The following is a 19,543-nucleotide window of genomic DNA, read 5'->3' on the forward strand; positions in this document are numbered from 1 at the left end:
AATGTGACTCCATTTGGTAAACTACACCCCTTGAGGAATTAATCTAGGGGTGTAGTGAGCATTTTGACCCACTGAGTTTATTAGAATTGGGATGTGAAAATAAAAAAAATAAGCATATTTTTTTCCAATAAGATGTGGTTTTAGCTAAAAATTTTGAATTTTCACAAGGACTATAGGAGAAAACCACCTGAACGTTTGTAAAGCATTTTCTCCCGAGTACAGCAATAACCCATATGCGATTGCAATCTTCTGTTTGGACACATGGCTGGACTCAGAAGTGAAGGAGTGCATATTTTGCTGAATTTGTTTCTAGGTGCCATGTCGCATGTGCAAAGCTTCCTGTAGTACCAGTACAGTAGAAATTCCCCAGATGTTACCCCATTTTGAGACTTCACTCCTCAAAGAATTAAGTTAAGGTTGTAATGAATATTTGACCCCACAGATGTTTTATAGATTTTATTAGAATTCGGCCATAAAAATTTAAATCTGTATTTTTTCTAATAATGTTTTGTTTTAGCTGAACATTTTTCATTTTTACAAGGAATACAGGAGAAAAGAAACCCCAAAATTTGTCACGCAATTTTTAAGGCAATACCCCATATGTGGTCGTAAACTGCTATTTGGACACACACAGTAAGGCTTCTAAAGGGAAGGAGTGCAATTTGGTTTTTGGATTGTAGATTTTAGAAGATTAGTATACAGAAACCTTGTTGCATTGAGCTAAGGTACCAGTACAGTGGAAAACCCTGAAAAATTACCCCATTTTGGAAACTACATCCCTCAAAGAATTCATCAAAAGTGTACTGAGTATTTTGACCCCACAAGTGTTTTGCAAAAATTAGTTCACAAAAGATGTTGCAGATTGAAAATGGAAATTTTCTACAGATATGACATTTCAGAGCCCAATGTATTCCGCCCATCTTGTACCACTGGAGACACACACCCCACACATTATTAAACAGGTTCTCCAGAGTACAGTAATACCCCATATGTCATAATTTGCTATTTGGCCACAATGCCAGGCTCAGAAGGACCGACATTTTGCTTTTGGAGAGCAATTTTGTTTGGAGTTTTACTGGTATTTCAGTTTATAACGTGGTGGCATATTTAATCTATGTGGAGTACGTCAGGCTATATGTAATCTGTGTGGAGTACATCCGGGTATATGTAAGCCGTGTGGAGTACATCAGGGTATATGTAAGCTGTGTGGAGTACATCAGGGTATATGTAAGCTGTGTGGAGTACATCAGGGTATATGTAAGCTGAGCGGTGTACATCAAGGTATATGTAGGCTGGGCGAAATACATCAGGGCATAATAGGACGATGTAATAATGGGGTGAATGAATAATAAAATTAATAATCCATGGATTGGTGTGGTACGCTTTGAACCAATCTTTTATGCACAGGCCAGGTTTTTTGGGTATTATATAAAATATCTGCGCTCCAGTATTGCCTAATTTTTTACTTCTTCACTAGCCCTATAAGGCCCTAAGGTGTCCTCATCTCCGCTGCATCTACGGGGTCCACCTGTGGGGTCTAGCAAATGATGATGTGGGGTTTTTAGTGAAAAACTACTGAACCTAAAATTCAGTCTGGGCCATAATTTAGCATAATTTTGCATCATTGCGTTTTGAGAGTCATAACGTGTTATTTTTCCATTGGTGGAGCTGTGTGAGGGCTTTTTTTTTTTGTGACACAAGCTGTAATTTTTATTGGTTCCATTTATTGGTTCCTTTTTGGCGTACATGCAATTTTTTTTATCACTTTATTAAATTTTTTGGGAGATGAGGAAACCAAAAAAACAACAATTCTAGCACTGTTTTGTTTTATCTTTTTTACAGTGTTCACCGTGCAGTATAAACAACATGTTAACTTTATTCTGCGGGTCGATACGATTACAGCGACACCAAATTTATATTGTTTTTTTACGTTTCACTACGTTCCCACAATAATAATACTCTTCTAAAAAAAATCATGTTTTAGTGGCGCCATTTTCTGGCAGACATAACTTTTTTATTTTTCAGTTGATATCGCTGTGGGAGGGCTTGTTTTTTCCGTGACGAACTGTCGTTTTTGTGGGTATTATTTTGGCGTACTTGTGACAATTTTTTTATTTTTTCAAACATAGCAAATTACAACAGATCAACAACAAATACATTTATCAAAAACAGACATTTTACATTGGAAAGCATTAAGTAGAAACAAAAGCAAGGTCTTTTTTAATACAACTCATAGCAATGATCTACTGTGCAGTTTCCCGTCTGTCCAAAACTCCATTTTGCCATTGTGAAACTTCCCCTCTCTGATACCATAGTCTTTTGACTTGTTATCCTTAGTTTACCTTAAGTGCCAAGACCTATCTTCGTTAAACCCTTTTTAATTTGCCCAAAGTCCCTTTTAGATCTTCCGTGAGATACCACTTTGTGTACTTAAAGCTATTTACTACCTCCCCAATCTCCGCATCTGGTAATTGTTCAAGGAAGGGCTTCCATTTCCTAAAAAAGCCTGCTGTCCTTTCCCCTTTGTGCTTTGCTGCTTCTATCTTGTCTGAAAACAGACAAATTCTCATTTGTTGTGTTATTTGTGTTAGAGTCGGTATGTCTGATTCCAGCCATTGTCTCAACAAACACCTCTTAGCTATGATAAGTATGATATGTACCAGGGGGGGATGTCCCTCTCCCACCTTGTCAGTTGAGTTCGCTTGGTGAAAGAGAATTTTCATAGGATCCATTGGGAGTGCAGTCCCCCATAGCGTTTGTATGTAGTCTAATACTATTTTCCAGTATCGCTGGGTCTCCGGGCATGACCATATGCTATGATATAAATCTGTGCGTGGTTGGTTACATTTCGGACATGCTTGCAGTCTGTCGAGATTGTCTACATTGGGTGGTATATTGAAAGCGTAAATGGCCGCATACATTAGTTTGAATTGTGATTCCCTCCACACCTCATTTACTACATGTTTTCGGACCAACTCCCACCCTTTCAAGATGGAAGTATTTATGTCTGGTATGTTCAGTATGCGTCTCCAGTAAGGGAAATGGTTCCCCGGGCTTATTTTTGTGTATAAATCTTTAATTGTTTTATAAAGTTCTGACAACGACTTCCTATGTGTTCCTTCTCCTATGATCACATCAAAGGAATTATCTACAATTTCTGGTTCCAGGTTTCTTACTAATTTAGTACAGAAGGACTTCACTTGCAGATACTGTAAGAAATGGCACGGTGATATCCCAAACTCTCCCACCAACTCAGGCAAAGTTTTTAATCTAGGTTCTGTGGCATGCAAAACGTGACCTACTGTCTGTATCCCCTGTTGTTTCCACGTGGTGAAAAGGGAGCTGGAACTTCCGGCCACAAAATCTATATGAGACCACAGTGGCAGATGCTTGGAGAGTTGGAATGATACCCCTGACTTTTTCCTCACTTCCTTCCAACACATAATGGTGTCCCTCAATAGTAAAGAGCCCTTCACATGACTCGGGAGAGATGCTAGCTTGGTGTGTAGTAATGCGGTGAGATCATATTTTCCTGCTAGCGCACTTTCCAGTGCCCAATTTGAATAATGCTTAGTGTGGTGCATCCAATCTAAGACATGCCGGAAGAGACTGGCCACATTATATCCCCTCAGATGCGGAATATTTAAACCCCCCTGCCAATGATAGCCATGTAGCTTAGCTAAGGATATGCGAGGACGTTTATTTCGCCATATAAATTTTGAGATAGCAGTATTAAAATTTTTAACATCTGTATGTTTCAAGAGAACAGGTATAGTTTGTAGTGGGTATAATAATCTTGCAAAAGATATCATTTTAACCAAATGGCATCTCCCAAACATTGAAAGCGGTAGTGTCACCCATCTCTCCAGTTCTCCTTTTATTTTACAAAACAACGGTTCAAAATTTAATTTATAAAGGGATCCTGTTGATTTCCCTATCTGAATCCCTAAGTATGTGATGTGATTCTTTGCTACCTTAATGCCTATTTCCTGGATTTCTCGATCCCTAGAGAGATTATACGCGGACAAGCTCAGTATTTCACATTTATTTGGGTTTATCTTGAATCCCGTAAAGGATCTGTAATGCTGAAACAATTCAAAGATTCCCTGTAAATGCTGTGTTGGATGCGAGAGAAAGAGTAGTATGTCATCCGCGAAAACTGCGGTTTTCACTTCTTTTCTCCCTATTGCTATACCAGTAAACAGATCCTCCCGTTCTAACTCACGTATTAATGGTTCTAACGCCAGGTCAAAAAGTAGGGGTGACAGAGGGCATCCCTGACGCGTTCCCTTGTGTAATGTAAAAGTTTGGGATCGAAATCCCGGCGTGCACACCGCTGCCGTGGGAGTATTATACAGTGCTTTTAAGTACATTCGGAAACTACCTTTTAGATTAAATTTGTCTAGCACCTTGTTCAGCCATCGCCACTCAACATTATCAAATGCCTTTTCAGCGTCTAGCAGCACTAACGCTGGATGGCTGGATGGCGATGGCCAAGCCTTGATCTCATCCATGACACCTAAAACCTTCCTAATGTTAGTCACCGCAGCTCTTCCCTTAATAAATCCCACCTGGGATGATCCCACCAGCTGGGGCATCAGATCTGCAAGTCGATCCGCCATGATCTTGGATATCAGTTTCAGATCTTGGTTTATTAGTGAAATTGGTCTATACGATCCTGGTTGTGTGAGGTCCTTTCCTGCCTTGGGTATGACTTTTATGTATGCAGTATTTGCCGCTGCTGGTATGTCGGCACCCTGTAATAATGAATTGAAGTAGGCCAATAAAGTTGGGGTTAATTGTTCTAACAATATTTTATAAAATTCAGCCGGGTATCCATCAGGCCCCGGGGCCTTCCCATTTGATAAGCCTTTTATCGTTTTTTGCAGCTCTTCTACCGTTATCAGAGCATTCAGATTTTCTAGTTGCTCCGATGTCACATTAGGTAGATCTAAATTTGAGAGGAACTGGCTCCCCCTTGTGTCTTCTACTGACAGATCTGTTTCGTATAATTTCTGATAAAAAGATCTTAAAGTGTCATTTATTTTCCTAGGGTCAGTGTGTAAATGCCCTGTGTGATCTGCCAACTTTGTTATATGTGTCCTTGGGCGATATCCTCTTGAAAGCCCTGCCAGCAGCTTCCCTGCTTTATTTCCAAAGCGAAACAACTCGGCTTCGTAAATTGATCTACCAAATCTTTCTTTCTTGTCTAACCATTCTTCGAAGTTTCGTTTGGCTGTTACCCACTTGTGTTTATTATCTGATGACGGATCTGTCAGGAAGAGAGAGTAAGCTTTTCTAAGCCCATCGCCATATTCCCTGTATTTCTGATATGTCTGGTTTTTTTTGTATGAGACATAACCGATGAGCCTCCCCCGCAGGACTGCTTTAGCTGTTTCCCAAAACAAGACCTGATCTGCTTTGTGGGCTGCATTCTCATTTTCATATTCCAGCCACCAACCTTTCAGGATGTCCTTAAATCCGTCATCCGTTGTTAGAAAGGTTGGAAATCTCCACATAAAATCTCCTCCTTTTGGATAAGTATCGGCCAAAAGTAAACACACAGGGGCATGATCAGATATGATCAAGTCCGTAATGTCAGCCAGCTCTAGATTTTGCAATAAATGTGAGCTTAGAAAAATGTAATCCAGTCTGGACCAAGAATTGTGGCATGCTGAATAATAAGTATATTCCCTGCCATCAGGATGTGTATGTCTCCAGCTATCTCGCAGTTGCGTGATCCGTAACAGGTCAGGTAATATCCCATCTGTGGCCAGTGGTTGTGCTGGTGCATTGCGCAGTCTGTCCTCATCTATTTGCACTACCGAGTTAAAATCTCCCCCCACTATTTTCTTCGCATTTGTGTCTGCCAAAATAAAACATTGAAGCGTTTGGAAAAACTGACGATTATTAGAGTTTGGTGCATATATGTTATAGATACTCAGTTCCCCCATCTGTGTGTCCAATAAAATCTGTATAAGGCGTCCATCTGAGTCTACCTGTTTAGAGCGTAACATGGATGTCAAATTTTTATGTATCAGAATCATTACCCCGTTTTTTTTGTGGCTAGCTGATGATCCGTAAATCTCTCCCACCCAATATTTCCTCATTCTAAAAAAATCTGTCTCTTCCAGATGTGTCTCCTGAAGTAAGGCTATATCTGCCTTCAGCTTTGCTAGGTGTCTCAGTACCATAGATCTCTTATGGGGGGACAATAGTCCCTTAACATTCCAAGACACTATTTTCATAAAAGACACGCACGTATGAGGGTATGATAGTTTGCTTTGTTTCTATTCTTGTACTTTGTTAATATCACGGTATATGTCTGTTGCCTCAATGATTCAATGTTAGATTTCTCTAAATGGCTGTTATTTAACATTAAACCAAAACTATTAACACCAACATAAACGTCCCTTATGTCCTCCAGGGACCCTGCTTCATTATATTCTTGTACTTCACTTTCTTCTGACATGTGACTTTCACCAGTCTACCTTGAGATATAAAATGTCAAACACACATGACCTCACACCAATCAATACATTGTTTCAGTATCTTTCCGCGCCTGCCCCCTCAACAAAAAGCGCATATTCCGGACATATTTTCCCGTACAGTCACAAAGTCTCGCATATCAAACATGTATAAAGATGGTACATTTTCTATTCTTCCCCCCCCCCCCCTTTTTCTTACCCGTTACCCTTGCGTATGGAAGAATAAAAATTTCCAGTTCGCTACAGTCCCACTGTTTCTTGTTCTTTTCACACTCGTTGCGCTGTTGACCGCGGAGTTTGCGGATGTCTTTTTTCCTTTGGCGTTTGGTCTTCTGTCGAGAGTGTCTTTCCCCTCTGGTCTTTGTCTCTGTTTCCTCCTGTATCGAGTTGGGTATTTTCCCGGAGCAGGTCCCGAAACACCTCTTCTGCTTCTTGATGGTCACTATAGGTCTGTAGGGTTCCACCCGGAGTAGTGACTCGCAAAATCGCCGGATATTGTAGCTGAAATTTCAGTCCCTTTTTATGGAATGCAGTGCATATTTTACTGAACATCTTGCGCTTTCTAGAGACTTCCGCCGAGTAATCACCAAATAACATTACTGATATTCCGTTTAACTTTGTCGGTCCCTGTCGCGTTTTGTACGCACGTAATAAGGCTTCTTTGTCTGAATAGTCCAAATAACGCACTATGACCTGTCTGGCCTTTTTGTTGTTGAAACCAGATTGAGGTTGCTGGTATTGACGGTCTGGACCCACTCTGTGTGCTCTTTCAACCTTACATGAGCCATTCATATTTAGGACTTTGGGTAAATCGTATTCACATATGCGTTTTAAGTGTAGCGCTGGTATGCTTTCTGGGAGGCCCACTATTCGAATATTGTTTCTTCTTGACCTATTTTCTAGGTCGTCTAGTTTAATAGCCATCTTTTGTTTCTCATTTAGCAGCTCTTGTAATTTCTCATGCGTGTCTGCAGCCTCATCTTCCAGCATTGACACGCGCTGTTCCACCTCATCTAGCCTCGTGCCATGTTGGGCAATATCTGCTTGTAGTGTTTGTAGGGAAGTTGCTATTGCAGTTGCCAGGGTGTCCTGAATGTCTGGCGTTATTCTCTTAGCCACTTCAGTTGCCAGTTTTTTATAATTTATCAGGGTCGCCATACCTGACACTGACTCTGCTTCTACCCCCTCCTCATCTGACGGCAGGTCCTCCAGGTCTGATGATGGACGGCTTAACGACTGCTTTTCTTTGCGAGTCACTGGCGGCATATTTGGCTGTTGAGACTCAGCGGTTTTTAATCTCCCTTGTATCTGGCCCTGCGTCAATTGACCACACAAATCTCTGCCGTTCACGTGTGTAAGATGGCGCCCGTCACCAGCAGGAAGGGGGAAGAGCACGTGACAATGGCGCCGCGAGGCGGGATGTCGGCACCACCGTTCGGGCTATATGCGGTGAGTTCTATTTGTATTTGCCCGGTTTGCTCGTTTCTCCTAGGGGTCTGAGCTTTCCCCTGTTCGTCTGCCTGTTTCGTGCAGTCTCCCCTGCCTCTTTCCGGCCTGCAGCGCGAGCTGGAGATATTACTCACTGCGCTCCTGTTTGTGGGGTGCTTGCTTCCTCAAAACTGTTCCGTAGTCTCTTTCGGTGTGTGCTCGGTCACCTTCTTCAGCGATGGTGTGTCTTCTCGGTCCTGTGCGCTATGATAGTCGGTCTAACTTGTCAGGTAGATTAGGAGAGTTCTTCGCCACGTCCTCACATATCAGCGCCGGAACCGGAAGTCCTTGTGACTTTTTGATCACTTTTTATTAAAAAAAAATTTTTAGACCAGGTGACCAAAAAAAGAAATGCTGTTATTGCTTTTTATAAAAATTGTTTTTTAGTGTTTTCATCGTAAACATATTTTTATAGTTCAGACCGTTTCGAACGCGGCGATACCTATTCTGTATAGTTTCTTTCATTTTTTTCAAGGACTTGATCAGGTAAACAGGGCGATTATTGTTTTTATTACTTAAAACTTTGTATTTATTTTTCGTAAACATTGTTTTTTACTTTTTTATTTTTTTTCACTTACTTTGTGACTTGAAGATCTGATCTTCTGATCCCCTTTACAATACACTGCACTACCTATGTAGTGCAGTGTATTGTAACTGCCATTCTTCAACTTACAGTTAAGCCTATTCGGTCCTGCCTTAGGCAGACCTATGTAGTGCAGTGTATTGTAACTCTCATTCTTCAACTTACAGTTAAGCCTATTCGGTCCTGCCTTAGGCAGGACCGAATAAGCTACCGTACTTGGCCGACCAGGAAGCAATTGCTAGACTTCCTGGTTGCCATAGCAACCACCTGCACCTGTGATCACTATGATCGGCTATTGACTGCCGCATTTAAGGGGTTAAACAGCGGCGATCGGCAGTAACTGTGATCGCCGCCGTTGCAGCGGGATGTCACCTGTATATTACAACTGACACCCGTCGAAAATGCAGCGAGCACAGCTCTTGTGCCCGCTTCATCTACAGGGCGAGGGCGTGACAGTACGCCTTAATGTGGGAATGCACGGTCAATCAGGATGTACAGTCACGCACATTTGCGGGAAGCCTGAGGAAGGACCCCCACGTTCAAAACATTTCTTAACCAAATATTAAAGAAGAACCATATATGTAAATAAGTTATTGAAGTGAACATAAGTCTGGAGTGCTGTTCATATTTTGTTTGGTTATGATTAATTGGATTCTCAGACAGTAGGGATCAGAATGCACACAGCACAGTTCATAGATACTATAGGAAAGTGCGACCATTGTATTATTTTAATATGAATTTGTCTTACTGTTCTCTTTATGCAATACCAGACTTCACCAACTTGAATTGTAGATAAATAATTGAAAATATCAAAATAATATAACAGGAATATTACATAATAACCTGTTGTAAATGTAAAACGCGAAAAAGCACAATTTTCCCTTGTGCAAAGATTATAAGGCCTCCCAGGCAAGGCCCTCTTCTCCTTCTGTACTAGTCTGTCATTTAGTAAGCTCATGTTTATTGTACTTGGTTGTTTTTAAAACCCTTTGTATTTCATATGTACAGTGCCCTGAAAGTTAATAGTGCTAAATAATAATAATAATAATAATAATAAAAAGACAAGAAACCTCCTTGTTAATTGCCCATTTCCTTCTCCGAAGCTGAAATCTCCAAAGTCTAAGTGAAGTGGGTAAATGTCCTTAGGCTTTACAAAATTCACCCCAGAGGACAAGAAGTTTCTACCCATAATCCTATCTTTCCAGCTCTCATCAGAAGTCCCCTTTTTCTTTAATTGACTCCAGAGCTCCAGGAGACCTCTAGGAGGGACTTCAGGTGGAGTTTTACTCACTTCGCCATGGTCTAGTGCCGCTTTTCTGCTTCCCATTAGTGTGTCTTTGTTGTTACTCACCTCACCAATGTCAATTTGCACTGGACTCCTGTAGGGATTTTTGGAAGACAGAAGGGCAAACAAGCATCAAGCCCATTTTGCCCAGAATGCGGTGTGGTGGCTTAAACTAATACAATCAGTGGGGGGATATTTGCAATATTACCCACTTTTATTAAATGTATGCCTTTGATGGAAAAGAAGATTATTAGAAACCTTTTTGAATATTTTCTTAGCATAAAATCACACAAGCAGAGCTAACAGATTAAAGCAGGCTGAGCAATAAAGCAGATCTCATTAGAAGGCCCGAGACAGAATATTAATTGTTGCTTTAAGGGCGGAAAGTCTATCCAAAACAGTAGCAGTCAAGTTGTCGTTGAAAAAGATTTCCTCCTGTTGAGAGCTAATCGATCAGTGAAGTACTTTTAGAGAAATGTGACCTTTTATAAATGTAGGTTTATTGAGGTTATAGTTGGTCTACTAATCCTTTATAACATAGCTAGGAAGTAGAGGAAGCAAACATGTATGGTATTTAACAACAAGGATGTATTGCATAAACATTCTGAAATCAACCTACAGTACAAGGGAAATTAATCCAGAAATGGAGGCAATATTGCAGAAGGACTGTAATTTTCCAAACATCAACGCACGTACTATACCAATGGATATTTAGGAACATATTCTAAGAGGGGGGAAAAGGTTGCAATTTGTTCCTGGAAAGCATATAAGTTCCTGAAGGGCTTTATTGACCTATTCTCTATTTATATTGGCTTGCCTTTTGTGTAATCGTTCAACTAGTCAGAAATCTGACACATAAGTAGATATTGACCTTTGAATAATGAACCACCAACTTTTACAAGAATCAAATTTTTGGATACAGTTCATTGCAGTGGAGTTTCCTTACATTTAGGAGCATGTATAGTTCTCTTAATGTGATATAATAATAAAGAAAGTTTAAAGTGACCCTCCGGTCTGGGGACAATATTTTAAATATGATTGGGTTTATAGAGTAATATTACCCGGTGCTCTCCAGTTGTGACCCTCTGCCATGGATCCGCTGGTTTAGGGTCCCCTCTGTACTGTTCCAAAATAGCTGCAGCTCATCTTAGACTAGGAGTCTGAGACACTCCCACTGTAATCGGATTGGCCAAACCTGCTCACGTGAGCAGTTCTGTCCAATCCTGCACAGAGGGAGTGTCTCAGACTCATTTTGAAAAGCACAGTGGCCATTTTCAGACAACACAGAGGGGACCCTAAAACAGCAAAAACCATGGCAGAGGGGCATAACCGGAGGGCACCGGGTAATATTATTCCATATACCCCATCACATTTAGAATTTTGTCCTGAGACCGGAGGGTCGCTTCAAGGGTTTTATTTGAGGGTTATAGCTTTAGTAGTCCAATGTAATTCAGTGTATAATTTTGCTACTTTTTATGCAAGAAGTAAATGTAAACGAACGGTTATCTTAACTGATCGATATAACAGCATACAATAAGCAAATACAGCAGCGTTTCTCTTAAAATTGGGGCTTTGGATGCATTCAGAAATTCTATGGAAATGTGTTCATTAGTTGAGAAAGCTGTACAATTTCTAAATTTAACAAATACGTTTTATATAAGAAAAATAATAAAACAATTACTAATAGAATACACTACAATGCAAAATTATCTCAAAGACACTCAAAATTATACACCATGCAAAAAAAATATATACAGTGAAGGAAATAAGTATTTGATCCCTTGCTGATTTTGTAAGTTTGCCCACTGTCAAAAACATGAACAGTCTAGAATTTTTAGGCTAGGTTAATTTTACCAGTGAGAGATAGATTATATATAAAAAAAAAAAAAAAAAACAGAAAATCACATTGTCAAAATTATATATATTTATTTGCATTGTGCACAGAAAAATAAGTATTTGATCCCCTACCAACCATTAAGAGTTCAGCCTCCTCCAGACCAGTTACATGCTCCAAATCAACTTGGTGCCTGCATTAAAGACAGCTGTCTTACATGGTCACTTGTATAAAAGACTCCTGTCCACAGACTCAATGAATCAGTCTGACTCTAACCTCTACAACATGGGCAAGACCAAAGAGCTTTCTAAGGATGTCAGGGACAAGATCATAGACCTGCACAAGGCTGGAATGGGCTACAAAACCATAAGTAAGACGCTGGGTGAGAAGGAGACAACTGTTAATGGTTGGTAGGGGATCAAATACTTATTTCTCTGTGCACAATGCAAATAAATATATATAATTTTGACTATGTGATTTTTTATTTTTTTTTAATATAATCTATCTCTCACTGGTAACATTAACCTAGCCTAAAAATTCTAGACTGTTCATGTCTTTGACAGTGGGCAAACTTACAAAATCAGCAAGGGATCAAATACTTATTTCCTTCACTGTATATCTCTTATTTATTCGCAAGTTTTTTCTTTTATTTTTTTTTTCTACATTCAAGTCAATGTGGGTGGAACATGCAACATTTCTGTTAGGGTATGTTCACACGCAGTGTTTTCAGACGTAATTCGGGCGTTTTAAGCCTCGAATTACGCCTGAAAAAACGCCACTAATACGCCTACAAACATCTGCCCATTGCTTTCAATGGGAATTACGATGTTCTGTTCCCACGAGCCTTTATTTTATGCGTCGCTGTCAAAATACGGCGCATAAAATGACGACTCGTCAAAAGAAGTGCAGGACACTTGGGACATTTTTGGAGGCGTTTTTCATTGACTCCATTGAAAAACCGCTCCAAAAACGGCTGTAAATAACGCTGCAAAAAACGCGAGTTGTTAAAAAAAACAACAAAAACAAACGTTTGAAAATCCGGAACGGTTTTCACCCGGAAACAGCTCCGTATTTTCAGACGTTTTTGCTCACTGCGTGTGAACATACCCTTACAAGTAAACTTGCTGCAAATTTAAGTTTCCCCACCACCTCCTAAAATCCACACAGATTTTTCTAGAGTTAGTCAATGGGATTATAAAATTAAACTAACTTGAATTGAAAGACTTTTTGATGAGCACTTTTAGATTTTAAATCCCCACCGAAAATACGGGACCACTTTGCCACATCTGATACTGACCTTACTTATGAGCCTGTTGGGACCAACACACTGTACAGTCTGATGATCAGGACAGTTGTGCTAAACTCAGATTGATTTATAATGAATGCATTTGTTTAAGTGTGAATATGATGTTTTCTAAAACTCAAAATGCTATATACTTTCAAATTCTGACAAATGTTTAATGTGATGAGCTGTGAGAATCCCCTCCGGATCATGTCCTGAAATCCCACCTGTTTCAGACACCTATATGGCATGTGATATGATCTCCTGTGTATTAATAATTGAATATAATTTGGAGCCAGATGGATAAATCGAAATGTGGGTGACCCAGAAAAATGTTCATCTTGGTTTAGTGCTTAACAGATTACAGGGATACCAGATGTATAAACTTTTGAACATGACATACTAAGCACAAAGTGTTTGGCTTAGAACATAAAATGTAATTAAATCTATTGTAAGATCTAATCCATTATATGTCAATTTACATGTGAGAAGCAGCAGTATTTCTTATACAACATCCTAATAGTTTATCTTTCCTAATTTGCATCACATTAAGAAGCGTCATTTAGAGTTTAATATGTTTTGCCCTCGCACTGTGATTCAGGAGCCGCATGCAGCTCGCATGCTTCTTTCTACTGCCGCTGACGCCCACACATCCTGTAACACTGTCTTGGAATCCACACATCTGTCCAGATAGAGATCAATGATCGGTCGCTTCTGGCCAACAGCTTTCTTCAGTACTTGTACCCGACTACAAAGATTGGCACAGGAATAAGTTGTATTCCAGCGTCTTCTGTTTTTTTTTTTTGCTTGCAAGTTACTGTTAAAGGGGTTATCCGGGAAGTGAATTTTTTTTTCGTAGAGGCTGCAAATGAAATAAATAAACCAAAAAAGCAATACTTACCTACCCTTGTCCCCGGCGATCCAGCGCTGTTGCTCTAGCGGCAGTGCCGATGCTTATTTACATGCACGTAGCATGTGACCACTGCAGCCAGAGGGCTCAGCGGCCATATTATATTTCTGGCATCATGCCCGAAATATGATTGGTCACCAGAGAGCCCCTCATTTGCATCCCCTAACAAAAAAAAATTCACTTCCCGGATAACCCCTTTAACTGAGTAGAAAGAGGGCCATGGAGGAGATACGGTACATGGCATCAGTTCCGTTACTAGGTCTTGGCACTCAATGGAGAACACAATATTGACCTAAGCGTATAACCATGGGTGGGTTTGGACATGTGGCTGTAGTAATAAGGGTCAGGGTGGAGATATGCATATATCTCTAACGGCTTCCATGGCTTCTGAACGGCAACCTATTATTGTGGCTCCAAAAAAGGATTATATAATATGTAGTGGTTTGCTTTTATGTTGTATTTCCTGCAAAATACACTAGGGAAAAAGTAACAATAATGTTGCATCTTAAAAATTGCAAAGTTGCTTCAGAAAATAGTAAAATGTGTCAAGTGAATGAGGTCGGCGGCAGTTCCCTGCACAGCCGAGTGGCCAGTAACGCCACTGTGCAGTGAAAACTTAGAACGCAGCACTAAATCAGAGCAGAGGCCCCTTCAATCCAAACGGTTTACCGAACTGTAATATCAATGCTCAGGTAATACAGTATCGGTGGGGGTCCAAGAGGTCAGACCACCACTGATCATAAAGTAATGGCATATTCTAGCGATATTGCAAACCGTCTTTGTGCTATGTATATTGCAGAGCACCACCTGAGCGTTTGTGCAGCACGGTCCGTGAAATAAGTTTGCTTCCAACTCCGAGAGAACTAAGGATTCACCATTTGGGCAAGGCAGTGCCAGTCTATTTTCTACTCGTGCAACATTCTAGCGATATGCCATCACTTTATAAGATTGGAATAAGGACAAAGGACTTGACCCAGGATCCCCTCTAGTTGCCAGACATTGACTCTTTTTCATTACTGCCATTTTTACTTGATGTACATTATGTAGCTTATTAAATCAAGGAAACAAATATTTAGTTTTTGTGTCTCTAGTTAAAGGCATGAGTTGGCCTCTCTGGGCAGTGATAATAATATGTGAGTTACAAAGTTTAGATGTTTTTCTTGATCACTAATCCAGTGACATTTGTCATCGGGCTCCCATGTAATACTGTAGCATTGTAGTTACGGTTAGGTAAACTGTTGAGATCCAGAACACTTCTTTATAAAGACTCTTTGATATTTTTTTTCCACCTTTATTTTATGTAACTTTCCACATATACAGATTAGGAACCGAACAGTTTGTCTGCACTAAAAATAGGGGCATGTTTAGGGGAAATGGTTACAGATGTAAATCTTTAAAATCACCCTGTTGAAAATTTAGTACCGTTAAACCCTTATAAATAGAAACACGTAAGCGATCTTCTGTTCTAACCTTTTCTTATTTTATTTTTCTTCCATAGAATCCAACACAAGTTGGGACAGCACTGCAAGTATTTTACAACCTGGGAGCTCTAAAAGATACCATTACCAGTGTTGTGGATGGTTATTGCACAGCACTTGATGAGAATATCAACAATGCTCTTGATATAAAGGTTCTAACACAAACATCACAAGCCGTCCAGAGAGGTATGAAAGCAATTTTTACCACTTTAAAGGCAAACATTTCATTTCAACATTGTTGCCAACTGTGAGGAATGAGTGTTTATCTTGCTAATGTATGCCTTTCTATTTTTACACTGTATTGTTGTTGTTTTTTTGTTCTTTTTGTATGCTCAGCATGAAATTTGAAACAGGCACGTTTGCTAGAGGTTGAGATTTTCACACATTATTCAGTTTTCTAAAACTTACTGTAACGTCTGTGGTCGCTGATCACGAACTCCTTCCATCCAGTCGATGCCCTTCTCTCCAGAGATGTCTGCACATACGGCGATCCAGTTCCACAGTTACGACTAGGGTGTGCTCGCGAGCTCAGTCCAGACTTAAAGAGGCTCTGTCACCACATTATAAGTGTCCTATCTCCTACATAAGGAGATGGGCGCTATAATGTAGATGACAGCAGTGCTTTTTATTTAAAAAAAACTATCTATTTTCACCACGTTATGAGCGATTTTAGCTTTATGCTAATGAGTTTGTTAATGGAGAACTGGGCGTGTTTTACTATTGACTAAGTGGGCATTGTACAGAGGAGTGTGTGACACTGACCAATCAGGGTCATACCCTTCTCTCCATTAATTTCCTCAGCACATAGGGATCCTTTTAGATCACTATGTGCTGTCTTATACTAACACATTAACGATACTGAAGTGTTTAGACGGTGAATAGACATTCCACGGGATGTCTATTCACAATCCCGGCACTTCGTTAATGTTTCTGTGGTAGTTACAGCAAAGCAAGCGTAATCTCGCGAGATTACGCTGTAGATGACAGGTTACAACGAGATTACTTGCTCTGCTGTAACTACCACAGAAACGTTAAAGTGCCGGGATCTTTAAGAAGCCAAAGCACACGAAGGTGGGAGATTCATTTGATTGCTCCCACAGCACCCTGGGCTATAAGAAGGTCCCAGCCCCTTCCTCCCATGCCTGAGCGTTGTTTGTCGTATCCTAGTTTGTCTATGCAACTGGTCTCCTAGTGTCTTCCAGTTCCCAGTGTTTCCCGTACCTGTATCCCTTGCTATCCTGGTCAAGTGCCGTGCTGAGCTGTAGTCGTGCTGTGCTGCATACCACGCCTGTCCTGCTTCACCACGCCTAAAGTCTGCCTGTTGCCTAGTCCCAGCCGAGCCTGCCTTGCTACTGTCCGAGCTGCCACAGTTACCCTATACGAACTATAGACTGTTTCCTGCGCCCTGTTGGCCAGCTGCCATACCACCAAGGTGGTACGGTCCAGTGCGTCAACGAACCCAACATGACAGTACGCTCAGGCCATGGACCCCGCTGGTCGATCCAAGACCAAGATGACGTCACAAGAGATGCGGGCGGATATGCTGAACCTCAGGTCTCGACAGGACCAACTCCTCCAGGCCTTGAACATTCTCGCACGTCGGCAGGAGTCACAAGCTGCTGTTCCTCCTACTACACCTCCTGGCAGTGTTGATCCTCAGACTACAACTCCTGACAGTGTTGATCCCCATTTTTCTTTGCCACTTCTTGACCGCTATGATGGAGACACAGGTACCTGTCGTGGATTTTTGAACCAGTGCCAGATCTACTTCAGCCTGTATGCAAGGGCATTTTCGTCTGATGGCGCAAGGGTCGATTTCATCATCTCTCTCCGCACTGGCAAGGCTCTTGCATGGGCGAATCCTATCTGGGAGGGACAAGGACCAGAGACCCGTGACTTCCAGGGCTTCTTTCGCACTTTTTGCATGGTGCTTGAGCCTGGACGAGTCTCATCTGCAGCGGCTTCCTTGTTAAACATACGCCAAGGAGACACCTCCGTGGGTGAGTACGCCATCCACTTCCGCACCCTGGCGGGAGTACTGTTGTGGAACAATGAGGTCCTCGTGGCTACATTCTGGCAGGGACTGTCGCCTAAGATTAAGGATGAACTTGCTGCTCGAGATCTACCATCTACCCTGGGTGACCTCATCCTTCTTTCCACCTGAAATGATATGAGGATCCGAGAACGGCTCCAAGAAGCTCGTCGGGAGGGAGGCCTTCCTGGTCCGGTCCCACCCTTGCAGCAACCTCTGCTGTACTCAGGTGCCGATTCTCCTAAGGAGTCTGTGAGGATGGACCAGTCTAAGCTATCTACCCAGGAGAAACAATGCAGACGCACTTTGGGACTCTGTCTATATTGCGGCCTCGGAGGTCATCTTGTGCGTCTGTGTCCCCAAATGTCCCAAAGCCTAGTGTTGGTAGGAGAGAGAACCTTGGGTAAAAAAGGACTTCTGTCTAAATTGTCAATACCCGTAACCATAGTGTCCGGCGAGAAAACGCATCAGGTCTCTGCGTATCTACATTCTGGATCTGCTGCTAATTTCATTTGTAGAGACCTGGTGGATCTTCTTCAATTACTCACTACCCCTCTGGAGAGGCCGTTGACGGTTGCATCAGTAAATGGACTACCTCTGCCAGACCCAGTTATAGCTGTGACCAAGCCGCTGAGGCTCCAAGTGTGAGCTCTCCACTCCGAGCTGTTATCGTTCTTTGTCTTGTCCAAGGCCGTTAACCCCGTGCTGCTGGGCATGCCTTGGCGACTATTACATGCCCCAGTCCTGGACTGGAACTCTGGAGAGGTTCTCCAGTGGGGTCCCGAGTGTCACAACCATTGCCTGTGACAGATTCGTTCGGCTCAGCCTCCTCTGCCTCAGTCATTGGCAGGATTGCCTGGTCATTATGCTGCATTTTCGTACGTATTAAGCAAGAGGGAGGCGGAGACGCTGCCCCCACACCGAGCGTATGACTGCTCTATCGAACTGATTCCTAGTGCATCCCTTCCCCGTGGTAGGGTATATCCTCTCTCCTTACCAGAGACTCTGTCCATGTTCGCCTATGTTAAAGCGAACTTGGAGCGGTGCTTCATACGGAAATCTTCCTCCCCGGCAGGAGCCGGGTTCTTCTTCGTCAAGAAAAAGGATGGTTCTCTGCGTCCCTGTATTGACTACCGTGGTCTCAACCAGATCACGGTGAAAAATAAGTATGCGTTGCCATTGATCTCAGAACTATTTGATCGTATACGTGGTGCCAAGATTTTTTCCAAACTAGACCTGCGTAGGGCTTACAACCTAATCCGGATTCCCCGGGGTGACGAATGCATGACTGCATTTAACACCCGTGATGGAAACTATGAATATCTAGTAATGCCCTTTGGCCTGTGTAATGCTCCCGCGGTCTTCCAGGAGTTAGTTAATTATATCTTCTGTGACCTCCTCTATGTTTGTGTAGTAGTCTATCTTGATGACATCTTGATTTTTTTCTTCAGATCCTATGACTCATCAGAGACATGTCCGTCAAGTTTTGCTGCGGTTAAGGGAGAATCGTCTGTACGCTAAGTTGGAGAAGTGCATGTTTGAGAGAGATACTCTACCCTTCCTGGGCTACATCGTCTCGAATCGAGGTCTCGAGATGGATCCTGAAAAGGTAAAGTCCGTCCTGGAACGGCCATCCCATCCTAATTTTTACGGACCATAAGAATCTCGCCTATAGCCAGACGGCCCAACGGCTGAATCCTCGTCCGGCCAGGTGGTCGCTGTTCTTTATCAGGTTCCAGTTTGAGCTCCATTATCGCCCGGCTGACAAAAATGTGAGGACCGATGCCTTGTCCAGGTCTTTCGAGACAGAAGACACCATGGAAATTCCACATAACATTATTGATCCGTCTTGCATTGTCTCTGTCAACCTCCTGCAAGTTGGGGACATTCCTCCAGAGAGGACTTTTGTGCGCCTGGCTGACAGAGGGAGAATCCTCTGCTGGGGACACTCCTCTAGACTGGCAGGTCACGCGGGGACTCGTAAGATCCGAGATCTGATTGCCCATCATTTCTGGTGGACCACGCTGCCCAAGGACGTTATGGACTTTGTTTCTCCCTGCTCAATATGTGCAGCTAACAAGGTCGCTCACTCCAGACATGCTGGCCTGCTGCAGCCATTGCCTGTGCCCGATGCTCCCTGGCAGCATATAGCTATGGACTTTA

At 42.0% G+C, this 19,543-nt stretch overlaps 1 protein-coding gene across 2 annotated transcripts in view; it reads left to right on the forward strand.

Moving 5' to 3' along the window:
• Positions 1-19,543, forward strand: part of COG5 (component of oligomeric golgi complex 5) — a 383,955-nt gene that overhangs the window by 200,575 nt on the left and 163,837 nt on the right. For both annotated transcript variants that reach the window (XM_075857265.1, XM_075857266.1), the window contains exon 8: positions 15,369-15,534. In XM_075857265.1, the coding sequence (XP_075713380.1) occupies positions 15,369-15,534 (166 nt within the window). The remainder of the gene's footprint in view (positions 1-15,368; positions 15,535-19,543) is intronic.

The sequence above is a fragment of the Rhinoderma darwinii genome, chromosome 3 (assembly GCF_050947455.1).
Source record: "Rhinoderma darwinii isolate aRhiDar2 chromosome 3, aRhiDar2.hap1, whole genome shotgun sequence".
In the NCBI taxonomy this organism is placed as follows: Eukaryota; Metazoa; Chordata; class Amphibia; order Anura; family Rhinodermatidae; genus Rhinoderma; species Rhinoderma darwinii.